This window comes from Manihot esculenta, chromosome 3 (genome assembly GCF_001659605.2).
Source record: "Manihot esculenta cultivar AM560-2 chromosome 3, M.esculenta_v8, whole genome shotgun sequence".
Taxonomy (NCBI): domain Eukaryota; kingdom Viridiplantae; phylum Streptophyta; class Magnoliopsida; order Malpighiales; family Euphorbiaceae; genus Manihot; species Manihot esculenta.
The window spans coordinates 30,393,284-30,414,837 of NC_035163.2; the positions used below are offsets into that span (position 1 = coordinate 30,393,284).

The window sequence follows — 21,554 nt, forward strand, 5'->3', positions numbered from 1 at the left end:
TCCCACATCGGAAAGAGGTAAGGAAGGGGGACGCCTTATAAGGGCAAGCCCCAAGAGACTACAGTAGACGCGTTTTGGGAAGAAAGGGTATTAAATCCCTTGATCCAATAACAAAACCGTGAGGGGAAGGCTGGGCCAAGGCCCTCGAACCCGAAGCGGACAATATCTACTGTTGTGGGCCCAGAGGATGTTACAATTTTTCATTTTAAAACTTGTCATTAGGTTAAGTGTTTATAGGCATTACTGTAAACTTGTTATTAAGAAAAACAATTTCTTAAATATAGAGTTAGAAAATATTAAAAATTACTTAAAAATGAAATTGATATATTTTTACCGTAAAAATATTAATATAAGAAATTACAATTCTTTAACAGTGATTAAAATCTTTTTTTTTTTCACCCTGAGAGGCAAAGCCAAACTGGACCTAATCCTTCTTACTATTGTTCTAATGGTTTTATTCATTTTTATTTTTTTTATTATGATTTCGTACAACTATGTATAGCTTCTTCATTAAAAAGATAGATACAGTTTAAACACCTACTCGATCTTCTAATTGATTATATCATTTCATTATTCTAGCATATCAGTCTTAAATAATAATAATAATAATAATAATAATAATAATAATAATAATAATAATAATAATAATAATAATAATAATAATAATAATAATCCCAGCTGATAGGTTGTGGATTTGGATTTTGGATCAGGAGTTTAATGATTTTTTTCCCTTTGTGGAGAGAGAACCACATTCTGTTCTAATAAAATTTTTCTGTAGGAGAATTAATGAATGATTTCACAAAGCATTGATCAATACCCTTCTCCCTCAAATTAAAAGCATCCATAAGCCTGCTTTCTGCTTGCATATTAGAGAAAACCTAACCACCATCATTATGATTTGATTGGAAAATTTACTTATACTTCAAACAGAATTAAAATAATAATAAAATAAAAATAAAAAACACTTCTCTATTAAAGTCTCGCACTAACTTACAACCTTAACTAAACCTCAAATGGGAGGAGAAATAACCAGAATGCACACAAAAGATATTTGCTCATATCATTTTTCTTTTCTTTGGCTGAACCAGAAGGGAACAATACACTGGGTGGATGGTTGGTGTAGGTGGCTACTTTATCTTATTAGACACCATTTGACCAGATATGAATACATACATTAAAAACTCACCATGGAAAATCATACTTTTCCATCAGGCAATAATGTCATTACAGGGGAGATGCGTGTATTTATTTTCTAGGGAACATAAACTGTAAGCGATCTCGATGTTGTGTTAGAATCCGATCTTTCGGAGATGATGTCTTCCCACCTATGCCTGCCTGGCGCATCAGTTCTGTGATTGGTATAAAAATGTCACAACACAAGAAGAGATGAATATCAATGTAAGACCACGCTATGAGATATGAATATGATAGAAAATTGAGAGATCAGAATAACTTGCCTCGTTTTCTTTCAAGCTCTTCATCAAGCTCTTCTTTCCATTTTCTTTGCCTCTCAGAAAAGCTTGCGCTGCAAATTAAAATAATTTCATTTCAGGTATGAATGAGGAAATGCATATTAGTTCTTCAGCATGTGTAAACTTGTGCTATCAAGTAAACAGCGAGCAAACCTAGGAGTAATTGTTTCCTGCTGGGCATCAAGAAGTGGATCTTTCCATTCAGTAACTTGAGGTTGATGAATCTCCTGCAATGCTCGTTTATGAATGCTTCCGGTTGATACTTTATTGTTGGTATTACTAGGACTGACAGAGTTGATGGCATCAACTACAGAGAGTCTTCTGCTTGGTAACCGCTTAGGCGACCTGCTTTTAGGGGGTAAGTTCGGTAAATTTGTACTATTTTCATTATTTGCAGTTCCAACAGCGCTTGGAAGACCCACAGCGTTCAGTGTATTGTAGAACTCTTCATATAGAGGTGTTTGCAGCTTCTTCAAATCTAAAGCCTATTGAGGTTATACAGGACAAGTGTTAAAATTTCTATCACACTAATGAAATAAAGGGAGAAAAATAACATGTAAATAAGTTAAGAACCATTTAGTCCTTTGTGTCTATAATACTTTTTGTTCTCTGGTTGTGCAGAGAATTACGCAGGAACAAATAGGAATATGGAGAGTAAAGAAGTTTTACCTCAAATTCTTAGAATAGTTAAACAAGCAAATAAACATTACTGGAATTGGAAAACAAAAAACTAGGTATTGAGCTCCCTATAGATAAGAGGATGAGACAGAAATCAATTCTAATAATTTTATGCCAAGGAATACTGAATCTTTTTCTACGGGGTTTTAAGATATGAAAGACCTTGGTTGATACACTACTTCCCAAATGATTGAGGTCTTTTCAAGCCAGTTATATGAACTATCAAATTCAGTTAAGACTAGAACCAAACACCTCTCACCTTAGCAAACAAAATCATACCTTCTCATCCAAAAAGGCTCTAATTTTTGACTCTGTAACTTCTTCATCATCCTCAGTTGCTACTGGCCCACATGGAAATGTGAAGTCACCCTCTGTTTTACCAGATTCTACTGGGCTGACAGCAATGTCATGTATTGACTGATTAGAAGAGAAGTTAATTCCACCTCTCTTTGATTCGGGACTTTCATCGAACTTGCATGACCAAGCATCAGTTGGTTCGCACATAGGGTTGAAGCTCTGGTTCAAATAAAGATTATGCCTTGAAGGGAAGGAAAAAAGAGATACTAACTGCAACAACAAAGCAAAAAAGTTCATTACCTTACTTAAATCAGCAGATGCAAATGCAGACTTGAACCTAGCTGATGCACTAACAACAAAATCATCTTTATCATCTATCTGACACATATCATCATCAAAATTGGCTTCAGCCCAATAGGATCCTGATGATGGTAAGTTCTGAGGATATATAGTTGAGGACCTCATGCTACCCATTTCACAAACATCCTTCAAGCCTGCACAGGTTGACCCTCTAAACACAGAATTCATGCTGCACCATCAACATATTCAGAGTAAGATAGCAGGCAAGCACAACTGAAAAATAAAAAGAAGTTAAATAGCTTACGAGTTCTTAACATTCATCCCAGTAGTTACCGTTGGATGCCCAGATTCCTGAATGTACAAAGAAACAATGATTTGATGAATAAGGTAAAAAAACAAATCAAATCGATAAGTTACAATACTTACCATAACTGAATTGCCGGGTGCTATATGAAGTTCCTGATACTCCCCAGTGACAAATGGATGCTGCATATATATTCAGAGAAAAATATTGCTAAGGAATATCTGCTTTGTATAATTAAGCAAATTCGAGATGTTTCAGCAAAATGATAAATCACCACTAGAAAAATCTATAAAGACCCAAGACAATGAGAATAATTTCATGTAGACCTAAAAATGAGTGAACATTTTTATGATACATAATATATATAGCATAAGCCCCCATTTTCTCAACCTATCTGCACATAACTTTTCACTTTGTTGAGCCCCTTTTCTTCATTCTCCAGCAAATGATCCTTATTCATTTTCCTCCTCTTCATTTAAACACACAATTTAAAAGTTATTATTATGAGAGAGACACACTGCTAGTAGATATTTCAAGCATGAATATTTGTTGCGTTTATTCAACAAAAAGATTTCACAAATTTTCTTTATATAAAAATTACCTGCAACAGCTCAGATGCAGTAGGCCTTAAGTTTGGCTCCCTGCCACCACACCAAGATTCATATGAGATGATGACAAAGAAAAACTCACTAAAAGAAAATGTGAAGGATTTATCTCAAGATTCATCTATCTATGATTTATGCATAACATTGTTTCCACCTAAAAAAACTTGTAGCATCCTTCAACTGAAAAATCAACAAATCAATGGCCTTTACAGAAAGAAATGAAATAGCAGAACATGGTAATGACAACAAGGAATAAATAGAAATCATGACTATACTTCTGCAAACATTTTAACAGAAAGTCCTTTGCCTCAACAGAAAGGTGCTCAGGAATAGGAGGATGAGATTTAGTTGTCCCAATATGGAAGAGGGCAGCAACCTGAAAAGAAAACCCTTCTTAGATTGCAAATAATGTGGGATAACACCAAACAGACTTCCCTTTTATATTCAGTTACATATGAATCAAAGTGATAAAAGTAGTCAGCTAGCACAGAAGGACAGGAGCTGTTGGACGTCATCAGACTAGTACCTCTTGATACTGCTGGCTCCATGGAGGTTTTCCTGTAGCCATCTCAATCACAGTACATCCAACACTCCATATATCAGCAGAGCTAAGAAAAATAAAATCAGAGTTATGAAAACAAAAAAAGTGTAATGTCAGTAAAAACCATAAATCAGCATTACGGTGCCTTGGTTGTAGGGATATAGACTCATCAAATCCCTATATTCAAGAAATAGTCAGGATCCATCCATAAGAAGAAATTAGAAGATTTTTCTTACAAGCTATGCCCAGTCTGGAGAATAACTTCAGGAGCCATCCAGTATGGAGTACCCTTCATTGACTTGGCACCATTTATAGTAGCCTGTAACAAAACAGCAACATCAGAGATGCTGCCCACTAAAACTCCACAAAGAAAACAAAATCTTAAAACTCAAAGAATTAAATGGATACCAGTTCGACTACTTTCTTGGATGCTCCAAAGTCAGCAAGTTTAATGCATCCCTTATTGTCAACCAGAATGTTTGCGCCCTGAAGTATAACATATTATACGAGAGAGAAAGAGAGAGAGGGATCTCTTAAGTACATTTATGATTAATAAAGCAAAGCTATACCTTGATGTCTCTGTGCATGATTCCATTTTTATGCAGGTATTCTAGTCCCAATAACAGTTGTTTAGTATACATTCGTATAACCTGCTTGGTAAATGATTTTAAGAATTTAAATCGGCATTTGAAATATCCATATTACAAATTTCAAAGCTAAAATTCACTCACGGATTCAGGGAAGGATCCAAATTTTCCCAGAAGTGACGATATGGAACCACCCGGAATAAATTCCAACAAAATGTTTAACGAGTCATCCTCTCTAGCAGTTCCCAAATATCTCTAACAAGCAAAGGGAGAAACAAAATTGAATAAGCAATAACCAATCAAAATCACTAACACAGTGGATTTAATATCGTACTCACAACAATATTAGGGTGCGAAAGATTCTTGAGAAGCTTCACTTCTTCCTCTAGCTCCCTTATGTGAGCCTATTCCAAATCCAAAAAGAGCACATCCTCAATTAACTGTGAGAAAACTTGGTTCAAGTAACATCTCTCGGTCTACTTCAAGTAAAGCAAGCTATTGCTTTAGTTAGAAAACCACTAAAAATACCAAAATATAATCCACATGTAACTAAAAAAATAAAAATAAAAATAAAAATAACAATCCAGTGCTTACCTGAGTTTTCTCTTTTGAAGCACTGTTTGACGCAATCAGAACCTATAAGGCCACAAAACCTCATTAACATCAAATCCACACACACAAAAAAGAAAATTCAATAAAAATATGAATTGAAAAATATATTAACCTGTTTAACAGCGAGAAGCTCTCCAGAATCGAGATTCATGCCCATATAAACCCTGCCGAACGCACCACATCCAATCAACTCCCCCTTTCGCCACCGGATCGGTGGCGTGTCATCCTTCTTACAAGGCGGAAGCGCCGGGAGAGGTGGCTGCTTAGCGAAGAGACCGATTCTCGATTTCCTAATGCTGGAGCCGATCTTCTCCACTAAACCACTGAATCCTCCATCTTCTCCAGAGGTGGATTTAAACACTAGAGATCGGCGAACCGATCCAAATAGGTCTTGCATTTGATGGACTGTTTCTAGGGTATAGAGGGGCTTGGTGTGGTTAGAAAGATAAGGAAGAGAAAAAGAGACGTTGAAGAGAAAGGGCAGAGTGAGAATGAAAATTTGAACGGAGGGAAAAGGGGAAGATGACTAGTGTGGGATCTTTTTTCAAAAAATAAAGAAATGCCTTAAAATGATTGTTGCATCCCTTACGTTTTGTGCCCTTTATTTTTCTTATATTTATGTTTGCACCTCTACTCTTTGTTCTGTTTTTGCACATTTGTCCTCTTTTGATTGAACTTATTTTTTCCTTGGAAAAAAAATCTAAATAATCTCTCAATTTTTTTTAAATTAAAGTTTAAACAAGTCATTTTATCTTTTCTTTTAAATAAAATAATAAAATTTTCATTTAATTTAAAATAATATAGCTAATAATATATTTTTTCCTATAATTTTAGACATTAAATACTTTTTTTATTTTTCATTTTTTATGTTTGTTTTACTTAAAGAGGTAAATAATTTTTCATATATTTGAACTTAAAAATAAAGTCTGAAATTTTATTTAATAAAAAATTAAAGTTTATTTAGACTTTAATTAAAAATTTAGATTTCTTTTTTCAGAAAATTCCCTATAATTGAAAAGGCTTTATAAATAAACTTTTTCACGAGATTATAAAAGATTATGCTCAACTCCACAGAGTTGAACATGATTTGTTATGAGCAATATATAATTTATGTGATTTCTTTCAAATCAAATCCTAATATTCAATTTATATGTTTTCATATAAATTAAAAAAATATTATTAATTAATTAATTAAAGCAATAAATTTTATATAATTTTTAATAACACACTCTGTTTATATTGCTCCATTGTTAGATTATTTTTAAAATTAATAATTTTTTAATTAATAAATAAATTATTATTTCTAAAAAATGACATTAAGAGGAATGCAGTAAGAAATAATGAATATTAATTTATCCTACGAAACAAAATTTAATTAGTTATTATATTCTTAAACATTTTAATATTATTTTCAATTTATAAAAATAAAAGAACAAATAAATCCATGCCTGGCTTCGCGCGGATGAAAATCTGCAAGTAGCTCCAGCAAGACGTAGAATATTCCTTGAGCAAAAAGAAGAGTGATTTTTTGGAAAGACATTATTTCTTCACAAATACACAAAAAGAAAATTGGTGGATGCAATTGACTTTGGATAACGTGGCACCAATCTGCTGAATTCCATGTAAGCAACTCTCCCCGTCTCTGCAAAAATTTGAACCTCTCTCCCTCACGACAAGATATTACTTCTTTCACATTCCAATTTTCTCCATTTTCCAAGAAAAATGGCAGTATCGGCAGATTGCCGGTTCTCCCTCGCCCCTGCCGGCCAGCTGCATGGGGCGGTGCGATTACTAGGGAGAAACTCCAGACTTTTGCAGTGTGCTAATGGAGAGTTCATGGGAAATAAGCTCAAGTTAAAAAACCAACTTCACCATCAAAGAGCTTGTAGCAAGATTATTAAGCAACATGTTTCCATGTCCTTTACAACTAGTTTAGCTGGCGAGAACAAGGTTAGAATTTCTTCATCAAAATGCATCTTGACAAAGAATATTAATGCTACTGTTTCTTCAGTTCATGAATGAGCCACAACAGCTCTCTCTCTCTCGCTCTGTATGTGGCATAATCTATCTCAAGGCCAGCAGATTTTGATTTTAACTACACTTTTTGTAAATGGGTTGTTTATATGTGTATCAGTTGAGGGACCTAGAGATGGAAAAGAGGGACCCAAGGACAGTTGTGGCAATTATACTGGGAGGAGGAGCTGGTACTCGCCTTTTCCCTCTTACCAAGCGCCGAGCCAAACCTGCTGTAAGTGTTCTTGTGGAGCTGGAATTTATGGTTTCATGCTACAACATTGTAGATAAAAAAGAAATGGTGGTCAACAAAATTTTAGGTGCCAATTGGAGGTGCATACAGGCTTATAGATGTGCCAATGAGCAACTGTATCAACAGTGGAATCAACAAAATCTACATTCTCACTCAATTTAACTCAGCATCACTCAACAGGCATCTTGCTCGTGCTTATAACTTCGGCAGTAGTATGAATTTTGGAGATGGCTACGTTGAGGTAACTAGATGCTTTGAATTACTTGTTAAACAGACACCAGCTTTTATGCAAGGCGGTGAGATTGTGTTTTCATATTAGGTTCTGGCAGCTACTCAAACTCCTGGTGAGGAAGGCAAAAGGTGGTTCCAGGGCACTGCTGATGCTGTCAGACAGTTCCATTGGCTATTTGAGGTATCAGTGGAATTTTTCTTTTTCTTTTTCAGGTAGTTGAATTCAGAAACAAATGTGGATGATATTTACATAGGATAAAAGAAGTAAAGAGATTGAAGATGTGTTGATTTTATCTGGAGATCACCTGTATCGAATGGACTATTTGGACTTTGTACAGGTAAGATACTAATTATGTAAACTTCAATTGAAACATTGCTTAGTTCTCTAATTTTAACACATGAAGATTTACCTTCTTCATTTGCAGAATCATCGGCAGAGCGGTGCAGATATCTCCATTTCCTGTTTGCCAATGGATGACAGGTATATGCAATACTTAGGCTTCTTAAGTTCAACAGTTGGAGCCTCTGAACTTGTTTGAGCTACTCTGCCAATTTGTTTCAATCTCTCAGCTTAATCTACAATATTTATTGTATTGTGTTCTTGAGACTTTTCTCTGTTTTCAACATAGCCGAGCCTCAGACTTTGGTCTCATGAAGATAGATAGCAAGGGAAGAGTCCTGTTTTTCAATGAAAAGCCTAAAGGGAATGACCTAAAGGCGATGGTGAGTTTATGTTCTACATTAAATTTTGAACAGAAGAAAAATAAAGAGTGGTTTAGCTGACTACATGCTTTAGGCAGTTGACACAACAGTACTGGGGCTTTCAAAGGATGAGGCAGTAAAGAAACCTTACATTGCTTCGATGGGAGTGTATGTCTTCAAGAAGGAGATCCTTCTGAATATTTTAAGGTACAAATCACTGGAACTGATAAGTGATATATGATTTTGGATCAAGACACGTAATTGCAGCTAAAGGGTATCATTTTTTGTTGATTCAGATGGCGTTTTCCAACTGCAAATGATTTTGGATCAGAGATAATCCCAGCTTCAGCAAAAGAATTTTATACTAAGGTATATTTTCTGTTTTTTCTGGTGTTGGACTTCTAAGTTAGCTGTTCTATCCTCTGCAGTAACTAACATGATCTTTGTGACGAAAATTCCGAGCAGGCTTATCTCTTCAATGATTATTGGGAAGACATAGGAACTATCAGATCCTTCTTTGAGGCAAATCTTGCCCTTACTGAGCATGTAAGTCAAGCGGCAGAACATTATCCACCTTTACTTTTAAACTAATGTTGACACAAACTCTATTTTTGGAACTTTCAGCCGCCAAAATTTAGTTTCTACGACGCAGCAAAGCCAATGTACACATCAAGAAGAAATCTGCCGCCAACGAAGATTGATAATTGCAAGGTCGGTAAATTACCTCTTAAGTCTGTCTGATTTTCCCTGTGTTTTTTCTCTTTCAAGATTTTGATTTCACCCTTGTGTTCTTCAAATGAGCATTCTTCATAATTACTCTTGTGCAGATAGTTGACTCAATCATATCTCATGGAAGTTTCTTAACCAATTCTTTCATAGAACATAGCGTTGTCGGTATCAGATCTCGAATAAACTCTAATGTCCACTTGAAGGTTTGTTGAGCTAATTCCTCCGGTTAGAACACTTGTAACATAGTTGTTGAAGAACTTGTTGCAAATTTCAACTTTGAGAAACCACCACCTCATTTTTAATATAGAAAGTGCAGACAATTTAGCATCCCCTTTATTTTCCAGCATTTTCTTGTTATGCTGTAAAATTGAGGACCCCCTTACGATCAAACAAATGCAGGACACAGTAATGCTTGGTGCTGACTTCTATGAAACTGATGCTGAAGTAGCTGCGCTGCTATCTGAAGGGAGAGTGCCCATCGGAATAGGAGAAAATTCAAGAATAAGGTACGGGACAAGTTTAAAACTCCCCAAATGGGAAACAGAATCCAACACGTAATAGGATATTTATCATTTACAGAGAATCCTGTGAAGTTTGACGATATTTAGGTGTGATTTTTATAATTATCATTGCTTACGCGATCAGTAAGCAATGAACTTAGATTGGGGAGGGAATGTTTAAATATGAGACATCCATTTCTATTCACATTGAAATAAATATGTCTGTATTTTGTTAAATAGAGAATGCATCATTGACAAGAATGCCAGAATCGGGAAGAACGTTGTGATTGCTAACTCAGAGGTATGAATCTGCAAACCAATTACTTTAGATGTTTTCAGTAAATGTGAAGAGTTAAGGAACAGTTGAGTTTACAACTATGTTAAAACTAACTTCATATATTGCTGATAATCTCTGGATTTCAGGGTGTACAAGAAGCTGACAGAACTTCACAAGGATTTTACATTCGATCCGGTGTTACAGTCATATTAAAGAACTCCGTCATTGAAGATGGTTTTGTAATATAATTTATTTACTATTCAACCTTTTTTGTTGGTCAGATTGGAAATCGAGAAAATTAAGTATGAGATATGAACCCCTAAAGATACTGATCACAGCAGTTTTAATGCATGAGAGTTGAATCCCAAACCGCAATTAATGAATTACACGATTAGTTTTGCTTATCGTATGAAAACACAAAATGGAAGCACATCACTGGCCAAGTCGCCATCCACAGAACTATCTTACTAAATCGCATGAAATTATAGAATACCTCCGGGATACAAATAAGAGATAGTTAGTATGACAATCTAATTATATTTTGACATGTGTAATGAAAACGTGAAAAATTGGGATTGAATCAAGCTGCCACTAAAGGATCCAGACTGAGTCAACAATGGACCTATAAGATGAGCTCTTCACATTTAAACATCAGTTCATTTTCATACCTTTGCAGAACAAAATGCTCCTCAGGCATAATAATATTGGTGACATAGCATTCTTCGTCTGAAAAAGGTTTCCTACCTGTTCTTCCGGCTCGATGAAGATAATCTATAGCAGTTCTAGGAAGATCAAAATTGTATATGTGAGTTGTTTCTGGAAGGTCAACACCTCTAGCAGCTATATCTGTTGCTACAAGAATATAGCTTCCTCCTTGCTTTACTTCCTGTATGCAAAAGAAAACGAGCAAAATTGGACTCGGCAAAAGGTTTTCTCTATAAGAATCATACTCACAGTCCATGGCCTTCTTTATATTGGAATTTTATGTTATATTAAGCAAAATTGGACTTGGGAAAAGGTTTTCTCTAGAAGAATCATACTCACAGTTCATGGCCTTCTTTACATCAAAACTAGGGAAATACCCATGCTCTACACATTATTATTTTAAATTTTAATATGTTAAATGAATTTTTTTTTTTGAAAATTCATTTAATATTGTTTCGAATAAATTGTGAAATTACAATTTTTTGTTGTATATAAATTTTTGTGTAATTAATTAGCTCTTACCTTATTATTCTTATTTAAAATTGTAATAGTAATAACATAATTACTACTAATTTAAAAAATATATATTACATACATTGGTATTGTGGTTTAGTTAATTTTTTTAATAGTAAAACCATAGGAAAACAATGTTTACATAGATGCTAATATATGTTAATAATATTAACAGGAAAAAAGGTTAAGTTAATTAGCTATATAGATAATTTTTATATTTTATAAGAAAAATAATATAATAGATTTTAAATAACAAATTAATTAGAAAAGTCTTAAGATTTTGAGAAGTAGTTATTAGAAATAATAAGTTAAATAGAAAATTAAGCTATAAATGATAATAATGGTAAAAGAATTAAATTTAGCATAAATGTTATTTAAAGCAAAAGAAACTCCTTATAAAGAATGAAATGTGGCACAGAATAGATGACACATGGCAATATTACATTCAAATAAAATGCCACGTGTCAACACCAAGCAAAAACTAGCTTGCTCTATATATACATATAGATAGATTTTATGTTATATTTCTCGTTAAGTAGATCATAATGAGAACAGAATACATGGGAATGATCATATCCTTCATAATTCAACAAATAGTTTAAAGACAAATGAGAAGTTCTAAAGGATAAGCTTCATTTGAATGGCTCAAAATAATATATTGAGTATATTATGAATAAAGAAAGATCTTAAAATCATTTTCTTTGTAGCAGCTAAAAGAGGATATCCACACCTATTGCCATGTTCATTACTCAGGCAGTTATAAAAGTCAACATCACTTACTGTTAATGAAGCGGCTCGTAGATTGAAATTCATGCCTTCCTCTAGAAGAAGGATATCTGAACAACCCCCATATGAAGTTTTCAGGAAATCAATCAACAGAGTCGTCGGTGGAGCATTTCCAGCCTTTTTGGACTTCTCAGACTGCATAAATGGTAATAAAATGAACTAAGTTTCCTAAGCCTGTCATCACACATTAAGGACACACGTAACTTCTGCCAAAGATTGATGGAGGACACTAATATTAGATGGAGGCATATAACCTATCTCCAAAGTCACATCCTCATATAATACAGAACTCTAATACATGGAGAAATAACAAGGTCTCATCTAGCCCAGTCAGGGAGATTCTAGCTGAATTAAGGTGAATTAATATACATTTATATGCGACATTTGCTACATACTATTCTTCCATACCATTTGCCAGACTGTCTAATCACTTGAATAACATGGCTGACAATTAACAACCAACCCAAAAAAATATCACTTTCAGTGGCAGCAGTGGCTAGGAGATTTCTTCTGATGACTATTTTCAAATAAATGAATATTATCAAATTGTAAAATATTCATATTAAAAACATAATTTAAGTCCATTACCATGATAACATTCAATAGTTTCATCAATTTCTGAAATTAACACTCAAGGTGGATAAGCTACACAAACCTGCTCACCCACAAAAATAATTCCAGACTTGGGCGCATCGGTCTGTAATAAGGAGAGCAACGTTTGATGCCTCTGCTTTTTACTGCATGTCTGTAGCAATACAGCATTAGCACAATGTAAATTTGAATCAACTGGGTACAAGATTATCTATCTGTTAAAGGATGCTCCATTAAAATCATAAAAATGCAGATATTGTAGAAATGGGCTACCAAGAACAAACAAGAAGAAAGCATACGTGATTATCATACAAATTTTTTCATACCAAAAATCTGTGTTGCAGGCGGGATGGCATGGGTTCAATTGGATTGACATGGACATGAATTACATCATTCTGTAAACCATACAAAAGATATAAGTGAACTTGGTGTAACGTCATATGAAATCCTAATAGACAAACCTTGAAAAAGAGAATCATGTGGGAACAAACCTTGGTCCATTTCTGCTGTATGCAGTCATGCAAAAATCTTCTGTGCTGAGGGATGGATGCACTGGCAAAAACAGTCTGACGATTATTGCATGATGAATATATTGTCAAAAGCTTTCGGAGAGAACTGACTTGTTTTGAAGAGTTGAACATAAAATCCACCTAACCAAGAAAAAACAACAAATGCAACTTGTTCAGCAACTTCTTACTATTAGAAGGGGCTTTTATTTTCAAAACAGTTACCAATATCTAACATGGCATGAAAAATGTGCCCTATATAATTTGTGTCTAGAGTTACTGCCATGATTCCCAACAAAATATTTACTCAAAAATAAATGATTGCTTATTTACTGGTCTTACTGCATACAAAAGAATCATGCAGTAGGGAAATTTACTCTTAACCCCACTCCCGGAGACATTTAACTCCCAAAATGTTCAAAAAGAAACTTCTGAACTCATTTCTGAAAGCATCAACCAACTGGAGAGAGGAATTACCTCATCAATAACCAGCACCTGCATTGCTTCAAGTTTAAATATATGTTTCTCAAGCATTTGGCACAAACTTGCTATTGTTGCCACTATTATTGTAGGGGGTTCAGCCTGAAACACAAATTAACCACTCTTAATTTCCACAGCATCAGTTAAAATATAAAATACTGAATCAAAAGAATGGCGCACCTTTAGCCAACTCTTATGTCTTCTCAACATCCCCCCATCGAGAAGAGCCATGACAGTAATGTCCATGGGCTTGGGAGCCAACATCCGCGCAACTTTTGTAACCTTATTCACAGATAAACTATCAACATTACGTTTTGTGATTTTATGCTTTGAAAAATATTAGTTGAAAACCATTATCAACACCATCCTCACTTGCATTCCAAGTTCCCGGGTAGGCACCACGATGAGGGCTTGTACAGCAGACCTTTGGGGATTAATAACAGAATATATCAATAATAGGTAAGCAAGCGTCTTCCCAGAACCTGTCTAGGGACCCAAAGAACAATTAGTACAATTAGCTTTAGCCTTATCAGACATTTCCCCTTTTTCAATCTAGTTGCAGAAGAGACAGAAATTAACCTGAGCATGAAGTATGCAGTCCCTGCCGCTGAAAAGAACAGGCAAAGCTTGCCTCTGTACATCCGTCGGTACCACAAATCCAATCTCCTCCAGCCTTATACAGGAAACCATCTAATTAGAGAATTGAAAATTGCAATTAAGTTGTTTAAATCATCGAAATTTATATTATTTTGAACAAAGGGAAAAAGATTGAAACTTTACCTGCTCAACGCGTGCTCCGGTACGTGTCCTTGGCAAATTGCGCGGAGAGTTGAAGTATCGTTCTTCTGTTTCGCGTTGGGTTCTTCTTTGCTTATTAGAGAAGTAGAAGAGTTAAGAACAGCATGTAAAGGCCTGAAGAATTTGGATGCAGATAATAGAGCTGTGTTCTTGAAGTGAAAAGAACAGCGGAGATTGAGATGAGTACACTCTGATTGCAGTATAAGACGATGTCGGTTTTGATTAGGTTTGAAAAAGGAAAGAGTATGTGACAGTAGGAGAAGCTGAGGAGCTGCTATAGAAGAAGCCATTGTTGATTGCTTCTCAGCTCACGCTCAGTAACCGGAGCTGATAGTATAGACGGAAATAATTGTCTATAAACATTAAAAAGGGTGGCCAGGTTTTTGGTAAAAACTTCCCAGTGAAATTGTCTTAAATTAGACCGTGAGTGGTTGAATTCTAATTCTTAAATTTTGATGGAATTTAATGGAATTTCATATTTTATTTAGTTTTTATGAGAATTAGAATTTAATTTTATAGAATTGATTTTAATTAAAATTAATTCTATTAAATTTAATAAAATTTATAAAATTTAAATTTATAAAATTTACACAATAATATTTTTTAATTAAAATAGCTTATTAAATTATTTTCTCTCAATAATTCATATTATTTAAACTTTATTGATTATAAAAGATAAAAATTATAAAATTGATTTTTTATTTATTTACTATTATTATATATAGATAATTATATAATATATTTATTTATTTATTTTAATTTTATATTATCTAAATTTATTTTTTCTTATTTTCTCATGTAAATATCTAAATCATAAAAATTTACATTTTAATTTATTAGTATATTTTTAATGGATTTATATTTTTATTAATTGTTATAAACTTACTAAATATAAAATTTTTCGACAGAGTAAAAAAATATTTATTTTATTTTTAAGAATAATTTAAAAAATAAAATATGAGTATAGCTCTATAACTTTTGCCGATTATGATTCAACCGGAATATCAGATTCCGGCAATGAGGGTATGGAAGAGGATGATCTTTTACAACATAATGGCCGTAGGAAGTGTAAAGATGGTGACGGAGGTTTCTCTTTAGAAGAACAAGACGGTAGAAAGTTTGAGTCTGTTGGACAACCGTCTCCAATGGGTCCTTCGTTTAGGGATATGCTAGTCAATAGGAGTCCTAATAACGAGACTGTGATTGCTGACACAGTTGAAGTGAATGATGAGAAGTCGTATGAGCTTTCTGATGGGGAAGAGGATGAGGAGGATAAAAAGTGCCCTAATATTAAACTTACTAAAATTGAGAAATCTCGTTATTGTAAACCATGGAAGAACTCCTTGATTATCAAGCTGATTAGAAGATCAATAGGGTATACCTATTTATCGCGAAGGGTGAAGGAACTCTGGAAACCTAAATCCTCTATTGACTTAATTGCTCTGGACAACGATTTTTTCCTTGCTCGATTTAATAGTAGGGAAGATTTTGATTTTGCACTGGAGGGTGGACCATGGATTATAGCTGATCATTATTTGTCAGTTCGCCAATGGTGCCCGGATTTTGATCCATTTAATGTTTCCTTGGAACGCTTAGCAGTTTGGGTTCGATTTCCATGCCTTCCAATTGAATATTTTAATGAGGATTTTCTTATGCGATTGGGGAGGAAGATAGGAGATCCTATCAGAGTGGATAATAACACTAGCCGAGTGACAAGAGGGCATTTTGCGAGATTATGTGTTGAAGTTGATGTTATGAAGCCTCTTTTGTCGAAATTCAAGCTGAATCGGAGAGTTCGACGTATTGAATATGAGGCGTTGCATATGGTTTGTTTTTCATGTGGAATTTTTGGGCATATGAAGGATAATTGTCCTTCGTTGCGGAAAGAGTTGCAGCCAGAGAATGTAGAGAATGTGCCTAATTCGGTTCATAGTAACCCTGCTCCTAAGGTGGCTCAGTTACCCGAGAATCAGGTGGTTAATCCAGCTGTTTTAGATTATTTTGGTGATTGGATGCTGGTTAAGAAAGATAGAAGACGTAATCAACGTCCTCAGGAAAAAACCTGTATTTAAATTTGGGTCAGGTAACAATGGTCCGAGGGAGTCAAACAAGGGTAAATCAACGATGAAGGCCAATAATAACCCCTTTAGTTCTCTAGTTATTCTCCAGGATTCTGAGACTCATATAGAACATAATGCGACTCCACCAGTGGTACAAGATTTTCGTCCTGTCTTGGGCAAGAAAAAGCTACGGGATTCTAAAGGGAAGGGTCAAGTGGTTTCTACTGTGACAAGAGAGGAGACTCCCAATATTGCTTTAGATTCCTATGTGAGATCTAATGGGCCTGCTGTGCAAAGTTCAGTTCTAAAAATTAGAGGGGTTTCGAGTGGATCAGGGGGATCTTCTAGAAAAGCTGCTGCACAAGATGACCATGTAGTTGTTCAAGGGAATAATAGAACGAATCAGTCAAAGACTTGGGTTGTTTCTAACCCGAAATTGGTGGGACTGGCAAATTTAGAAATAGAATTGGATAGGAATCAACATGATATTTTTAATGATCCTTCGTTTCCTCATCCAACCCGTCCCAATATCCCAGCAGCTAATGGAGATGGTAATCAGGATATGAATCTTGACGATAATGCGATGATAATTGTTGCTTAGACTTCCTTGAATGAATTTCAGAATAGTGGTTTAATTGGTAAGATGCCTTCTAATGAGGGGTCTTACTAGATTTTTCGTTCTATTATAGGTTCAGTCATCCTCATGGCTTTCTTTTCTCTCTTATTTTTAATGATTATTGGAGTTTGGAATTGTCAGGGTGCTGCTTCTTCTAATTTTCTGAGAGCTTTTAAGGAATACAATCGTATCTATAAACCTCAGATTTTTTGTTTGGTTGAGCCTCGAATTTCTGGCCATTCAGCTGATAATGTTTATAAACAGGTAGGTTATGATAATTGGGTTCGTGTCGAGACTTTGGTTTCAGTGGAGGCATCTGGATTTTATGGTCAGAAATATTTTTTAAGTTAACGCTTGTGTCGACAGATTCCCAAATTTATTACATGCAATGTGTTACTTGATAATGGGACTCGTGGTTAGTGAGTTTTGTGTATGCCAGCCCTGACATTAGTTTACGAAGACGTTTGTGGTATTCGGTTCTGGGTTTCAATGGAAGTGAGAAAAGTTGGTTACTGTTGGGAGATTTCAATTCTTTTACAAGCGAGAATGAACAAACCGACTATGTTAATGTTCACAGTATTGGGGCTAGTGATTTTCGGCAATGGATTTTTGATAACTCACTTATTGATTTGGGTTTTGAAGGTACCCCTTTTACTTGGAGTAAGGGTGGTATTAATTCTTCTTATAAAGCTGCTCGATTAGACCGTTGCTTGTGTACTGAGATTTGACGCATGACATTTTCTAGAGCTACAATTATTCATGCTCCAAAGTTGCATTATGATCATTGTCCTATTTTTATGAATTGCTTTGGAGTTACAAATTCTTCTGTTCGTCGTTTTCATTTTCAAGCGACTTGGACAGCTCACAAAGATTTTATTGATGTTGTTTCCCGTGGTTGGAAGCAAAATACTTCTTTATTTGATAATTTGAAATCAACCAAAGACTCATTAAGCCAATGGAACCGATCTGAGTTTGGGAATATTTTTCATAATAAGCAGAGGTTGATCCATCGAATTGATGGTGTTCAAAAAAGCTTAGCTATCCGGCGAACGAGAGGTTTAGTGAAGCTGGAATTTAATCTGAGACGACAGCTTGAAGATGTTTTGAAGCAGGAAGAATTATACTGGTTTCAACAATCTAGGGAGGAATGGATTGTTTCTGGTGAGAGAAATACAAGGTTTTATCATCTTTCTACCGTGATTAAATGCAAGAAGCAGCAAATTCTCAAGCTGAGAAATGGGAACAATGTGTGGATTGAAGATTCTAGTCAACTTAAAGAGCTTGCTAGCGGTTACTATTAGGAGCTGTATTCGAAAGATTTGGCGGTTGACTGCAGCCATTTTGTTAGACCTGATGGGCCTACTCTTTCTTCTTCTCAACGGTTGCTTCTGGATCGTCCTTTTTCTCATGATGAAGTATATGATGCTTTGCGCCTTATGTCTCCTTACAAGGCTCCAGGACCCGATGGTCTACAAGCAGTTTTCTTTCAGAAATCTTGGTTTGCGGTAGGTTCACAGGTTTCAACGTTTATTATTGAGGTCTTGGGCGGGAGGGAGTTTCCAGAGGAAGTTAATGAAACGGTGCTGACTCTTATTCCTAAAATTGCTTGTCCAGAACTTATTTCTCAGTTCAGACCAATTAGCTTATGTAACGTGATCTATAAGCTTGTTACAAAAGTGTTGATTTACAGATTGAAAGATGTTTTGAGCTCTCTCATTGGATTGGAACAAAGTAGCTTCGTTCCTGGCCGACAAATTATTGATAACATTGTGGTGTTTCAAGAAGTTTTGCACACTATGAGAACGTCTAAGCGATCAGGGGGTTTTATGGCGATTAAAATTGATCTTGAAAAGGCTTATGATAGACTAGATTGGGATTTTATTCAGTGGGTGCTGGGTTCTTACCACTTTTTCGATGCTTGGATTTTTAATATTATGAATTGTGTTAGAACATCTTCTATGTCAGTGTTATGGAATGGTGAGAAGTTAGAATCTTTTAAATCGACTCGTGGTGTGCGACAAGGCGATCCAATGTCTTCATATCTTTTTGTTATGTGTATTGAACAACTTTCGAGAATGTTTAAACAGCTTGTTCGTCAAGGCAGATGGAAGCCGATTCCTATCTCGAGTAATGGTCCGATGATTTCTCATCTTATGTTCGCGGATGATATGGTTTTGTTCGCAGAAGCTTCTGTGGAACAGTTGGATTTGATTTTATCATGTTTGGATGACTTTGCTAAGGCTTCCGGGCAGAAAGTGAATTTAGCTAAGTCTTCTATTTATTTGTCGCCTTTTGTTGATAGTGATTTGGCGTCACTTTTGTCTTCAAGGTCAGGTATTCCTTTGACTGCTGATTTGGAAAAATACTTGGGTGTGCCATCTATTCATGGGAGGATTTCAGTCTCGACATATAGTAGTATTTTGGATAAAATGAGAGGCAGACTTGATGGCTGGAAGGCGAGAGCTCTATCAAAAGCTGGACGACTAACGTTAGTTCAATCAGTTCTTAATGCTATTCCTGTTTTTGTGATGCAGAGTGCTCTTTTACCGGTATCGCTTTGTAATGAAATAGAGAAAATATGCAGGAACTTTATTTGGCATGGGAAGGATATGAAGCCAACTGTACATCTGATTAATTGGGATACAATGTCCTTGCCAAAGCGGTTAGGTGGTCTTGGCATCAGAAATATGCGACAAATGAATCAGGCTCTATTAGGAAAGTTGTGTTGGCAAGCTTACAAGAATCCGCAAGCTTTGTGGGTTAGGTGCCTTTTCAATAAATATGAGTCGGGTTTTGTTCATTGGGAAGTCGCTAAGCGAGCTAATGGTTCAGTCAATTGGAAATCTTTTTGTTATGGTTTGGAGCTACTTCAAAAAGGGATAGTTGTAGATGTGAATAATGGGATGCACACTAGATTTTGGCTGGATGATTGGCTTCCGGTTGGGCCTCTTTGGAATTTTGCACTTAAACCGTTGATTGAGTTGAATATGCAGGTTTGTGTTCGATATTTCTGGGTTTCTAATGTAGGCTGGAATTAGGACATTTTAAATTCTCTTCTTCCTACTGATGTCCTTTTATATTTCCAATCAATTACTTTAGTTGATGATATGTCGTGTTTGGATGGTTTTGCGTGGAAGCATTCTTCTTCTGGCTTATATACAGTTAAGTCAGGGTTTGATACGTTTTATTCATAAGTGTCAGGATCTAATATGGATTGGCAAGGGCTGTGGAAGGTTAGGGTGCCACAGCGAATTCAAGTGTTTTTGTGGGAAGTGGCACATGAGAAAATCATGGTTAATGTTCAACGCCGAAAGCGAGAATTTATTGATTATGATTTATGTCCTCTTTGTGGAGTTGCAAGTGAATCTGTTTTGCATGCTCTACGAGATTGCCAACATGTGAAACAAATTTGGAATTCTCTTTTACCTACCAATTTCGTTTCTCCATTTTTTGATATTTTGAATGTGCCTTTATGGCTATCTGCTAATATAGAAAAAGTAGGGTTATTGGCTAATGGAATACCATGGGATGTGCTTTTTAGTTCGGCTGTTTGGTGGTTATGGAAGCGAAGAAACTTGTTGGTTTTTAATGAGAATAATGACCAGGATACTATTGATGCGTCCTTTATTCAGCTTCGAGCAAAAGAATATGTTCATGCATGGAGGTTTTCGATGCAGGCTGGGTCTAGACCGAGAGGCCAGTCTTTGAAGTATGTTGGGTGGAAGCCGCCAGAAACAGGCTGGGTGGTAGTGAATTTCGATGGTAGTGCATTGTTGTCAGCAGGAAGGCAAGTTGTGCAGGTTGTTTTCGAAACAATGAAGGTAGATGGCTTTTGGGCTTTCAACGGTTTTTGGGCAATTGTGGAGTAATGGAAGCTGAGCTATGGGGAATATATTATGCTTTAGTATTAGCATGGGATTCAGGGTGGAAGAAGATTGAAGTTCAAACGGATTCTCAACTCGCGTTAGATTTACTTGCAGGTAGAGGTGCATGAGTTTTTAGAGTTGCTAATTTGGTGAGGAATTGTCGTGATCTTATCAATAGAAGCTGGGAAGTCAAGATGGTAAAAATTTACAGGGAAGCAAATGCGGTAGCGGATTGTTTGACTAGTTTAACCATTGGTGATGATTTTAATTTGAAAATTCATCAATGGCCTTCTGTTACTATTAAATTTTTACTGGATGCTAATAGATTGGGGCTTTCATGGCCTAGATTAATAAAATAAGGGCTCTATTCTTTTTTTCTAAAAAAAAAAAAAATAAAATATGAGTAGCGTGAAATTTAATTGAATTATATATTTAATTGAATTATATATTTTTAATTATGTCACGTTAAATAATAAAATTTCATTATTTCAAATATATTTTATTTAAAATTCAATTAAATTACATGTAATTT

General features: G+C 35.2%; 4 protein-coding genes across 9 annotated transcripts; 2 read left to right on the top strand and 2 right to left on the bottom strand.

The window, feature by feature from the left end:
- Nucleotides 1-944: 944 nt before the first annotated feature.
- On the bottom strand, nt 945-5,945 carry LOC110610800 (mitogen-activated protein kinase kinase kinase NPK1). Its single transcript, XM_021750878.2, has 17 exons — nt 5,509-5,945; nt 5,379-5,420; nt 5,123-5,188; nt 4,929-5,039; nt 4,767-4,847; nt 4,606-4,683; nt 4,434-4,516; nt 4,183-4,264; nt 3,932-4,032; nt 3,653-3,692; nt 3,174-3,233; nt 3,052-3,098; nt 2,748-2,976; nt 2,430-2,666; nt 1,626-1,957; nt 1,458-1,525; nt 945-1,349 (listed from the first exon to the last, which is right to left on the bottom strand). The coding sequence occupies exons 1-17, from the start codon at nt 5,791-5,793 to the stop codon at nt 1,246-1,248; spliced, it is 2,046 nt and encodes a 681-aa protein (XP_021606570.1). The 5' UTR covers nt 5,794-5,945; the 3' UTR covers nt 945-1,245.
- A 952-nt stretch (nt 5,946-6,897) lies between these two features.
- On the top strand, nt 6,898-10,452 carry LOC110611966 (glucose-1-phosphate adenylyltransferase large subunit 3, chloroplastic/amyloplastic). The gene is made up of 15 exons (XM_021752553.2): nt 6,898-7,346; nt 7,531-7,644; nt 7,730-7,903; nt 7,982-8,074; nt 8,148-8,231; nt 8,319-8,374; nt 8,523-8,616; nt 8,690-8,802; nt 8,892-8,964; nt 9,061-9,141; nt 9,220-9,306; nt 9,423-9,527; nt 9,724-9,830; nt 10,065-10,125; nt 10,248-10,452. The coding sequence occupies exons 1-15, from the start codon at nt 7,119-7,121 to the stop codon at nt 10,347-10,349; spliced, it is 1,572 nt and encodes a 523-aa protein (XP_021608245.1). The 5' UTR covers nt 6,898-7,118; the 3' UTR covers nt 10,350-10,452.
- A 117-nt stretch (nt 10,453-10,569) lies between these two features.
- On the bottom strand, nt 10,570-14,866 carry LOC110611967 (DEAD-box ATP-dependent RNA helicase 58, chloroplastic). 6 transcript variants are annotated; one of them, XM_021752554.2, is made up of 10 exons: nt 14,463-14,866; nt 14,262-14,355; nt 14,055-14,168; nt 13,863-13,964; nt 13,680-13,784; nt 13,188-13,346; nt 13,023-13,091; nt 12,761-12,850; nt 12,100-12,240; nt 10,570-10,987 (listed from the first exon to the last, which is right to left on the bottom strand). In XM_021752554.2, the coding sequence occupies exons 1-10, from the start codon at nt 14,768-14,770 to the stop codon at nt 10,724-10,726; spliced, it is 1,446 nt and encodes a 481-aa protein (XP_021608246.1). In that variant the 5' UTR covers nt 14,771-14,866; the 3' UTR covers nt 10,570-10,723. The 6 variants fall into 6 exon arrangements, with proteins under 6 accessions (XP_021608246.1, XP_021608251.1, XP_021608249.1 ...); XM_021752559.2 differs by having other exon boundaries at nt 14,055-14,164; nt 14,463-14,771; XM_021752557.2 differs by having other exon boundaries at nt 14,055-14,106; nt 14,463-14,605.
- A 639-nt stretch (nt 14,867-15,505) lies between these two features.
- LOC110611689 lies at nt 15,506-16,552 on the top strand. The gene has a single exon (XM_021752076.1). The coding sequence runs from the start codon at nt 15,506-15,508 to the stop codon at nt 16,550-16,552; it is 1,047 nt and encodes a 348-aa protein (XP_021607768.1).
- The last annotated feature ends 5,002 nt before the right edge of the window (nt 16,553-21,554 follow it).

Coding starts and splice junctions, on each gene's coding strand:
- LOC110610800 (XM_021750878.2), bottom strand. CDS start 5,793: ATGCAAGACCTATTTGGATCGGTTCGCCGATCTCTAGTGTTTAAATCC. Junction 5,040..5,122: donor TTTCGCACCCTAATATTGTT/GTGAGTACGATA, acceptor TTTGCTTGTTAG/AGATATTTGGGAACTGCTAG. Junction 4,517..4,605: donor CCAAGAAAGTAGTCGAACTG/GTATCCATTTAA, acceptor GTTTTGTTACAG/GCTACTATAAATGGTGCCAA.
- LOC110611966 (XM_021752553.2), top strand. CDS start 7,119: ATGGCAGTATCGGCAGATTGCCGGTTCTCCCTCGCCCCTGCCGGCCAG. Junction 8,375..8,522: donor TGTTTGCCAATGGATGACAG/GTATATGCAATA, acceptor TTTTCAACATAG/CCGAGCCTCAGACTTTGGTC. Junction 8,617..8,689: donor GGAATGACCTAAAGGCGATG/GTGAGTTTATGT, acceptor TACATGCTTTAG/GCAGTTGACACAACAGTACT.
- LOC110611967 (XM_021752554.2), bottom strand. CDS start 14,770: ATGGCTTCTTCTATAGCAGCTCCTCAGCTTCTCCTACTGTCACATACT. Junction 13,347..13,679: donor AGGTGCTGGTTATTGATGAG/GTAATTCCTCTC, acceptor TTTCTTGGTTAG/GTGGATTTTATGTTCAACTC. Junction 12,241..12,760: donor TTATTTTTGTGGGTGAGCAG/GTTTGTGTAGCT, acceptor CCATTTATGCAG/TCTGAGAAGTCCAAAAAGGC.
- LOC110611689 (XM_021752076.1), top strand. CDS start 15,506: ATGGAAGAGGATGATCTTTTACAACATAATGGCCGTAGGAAGTGTAAA.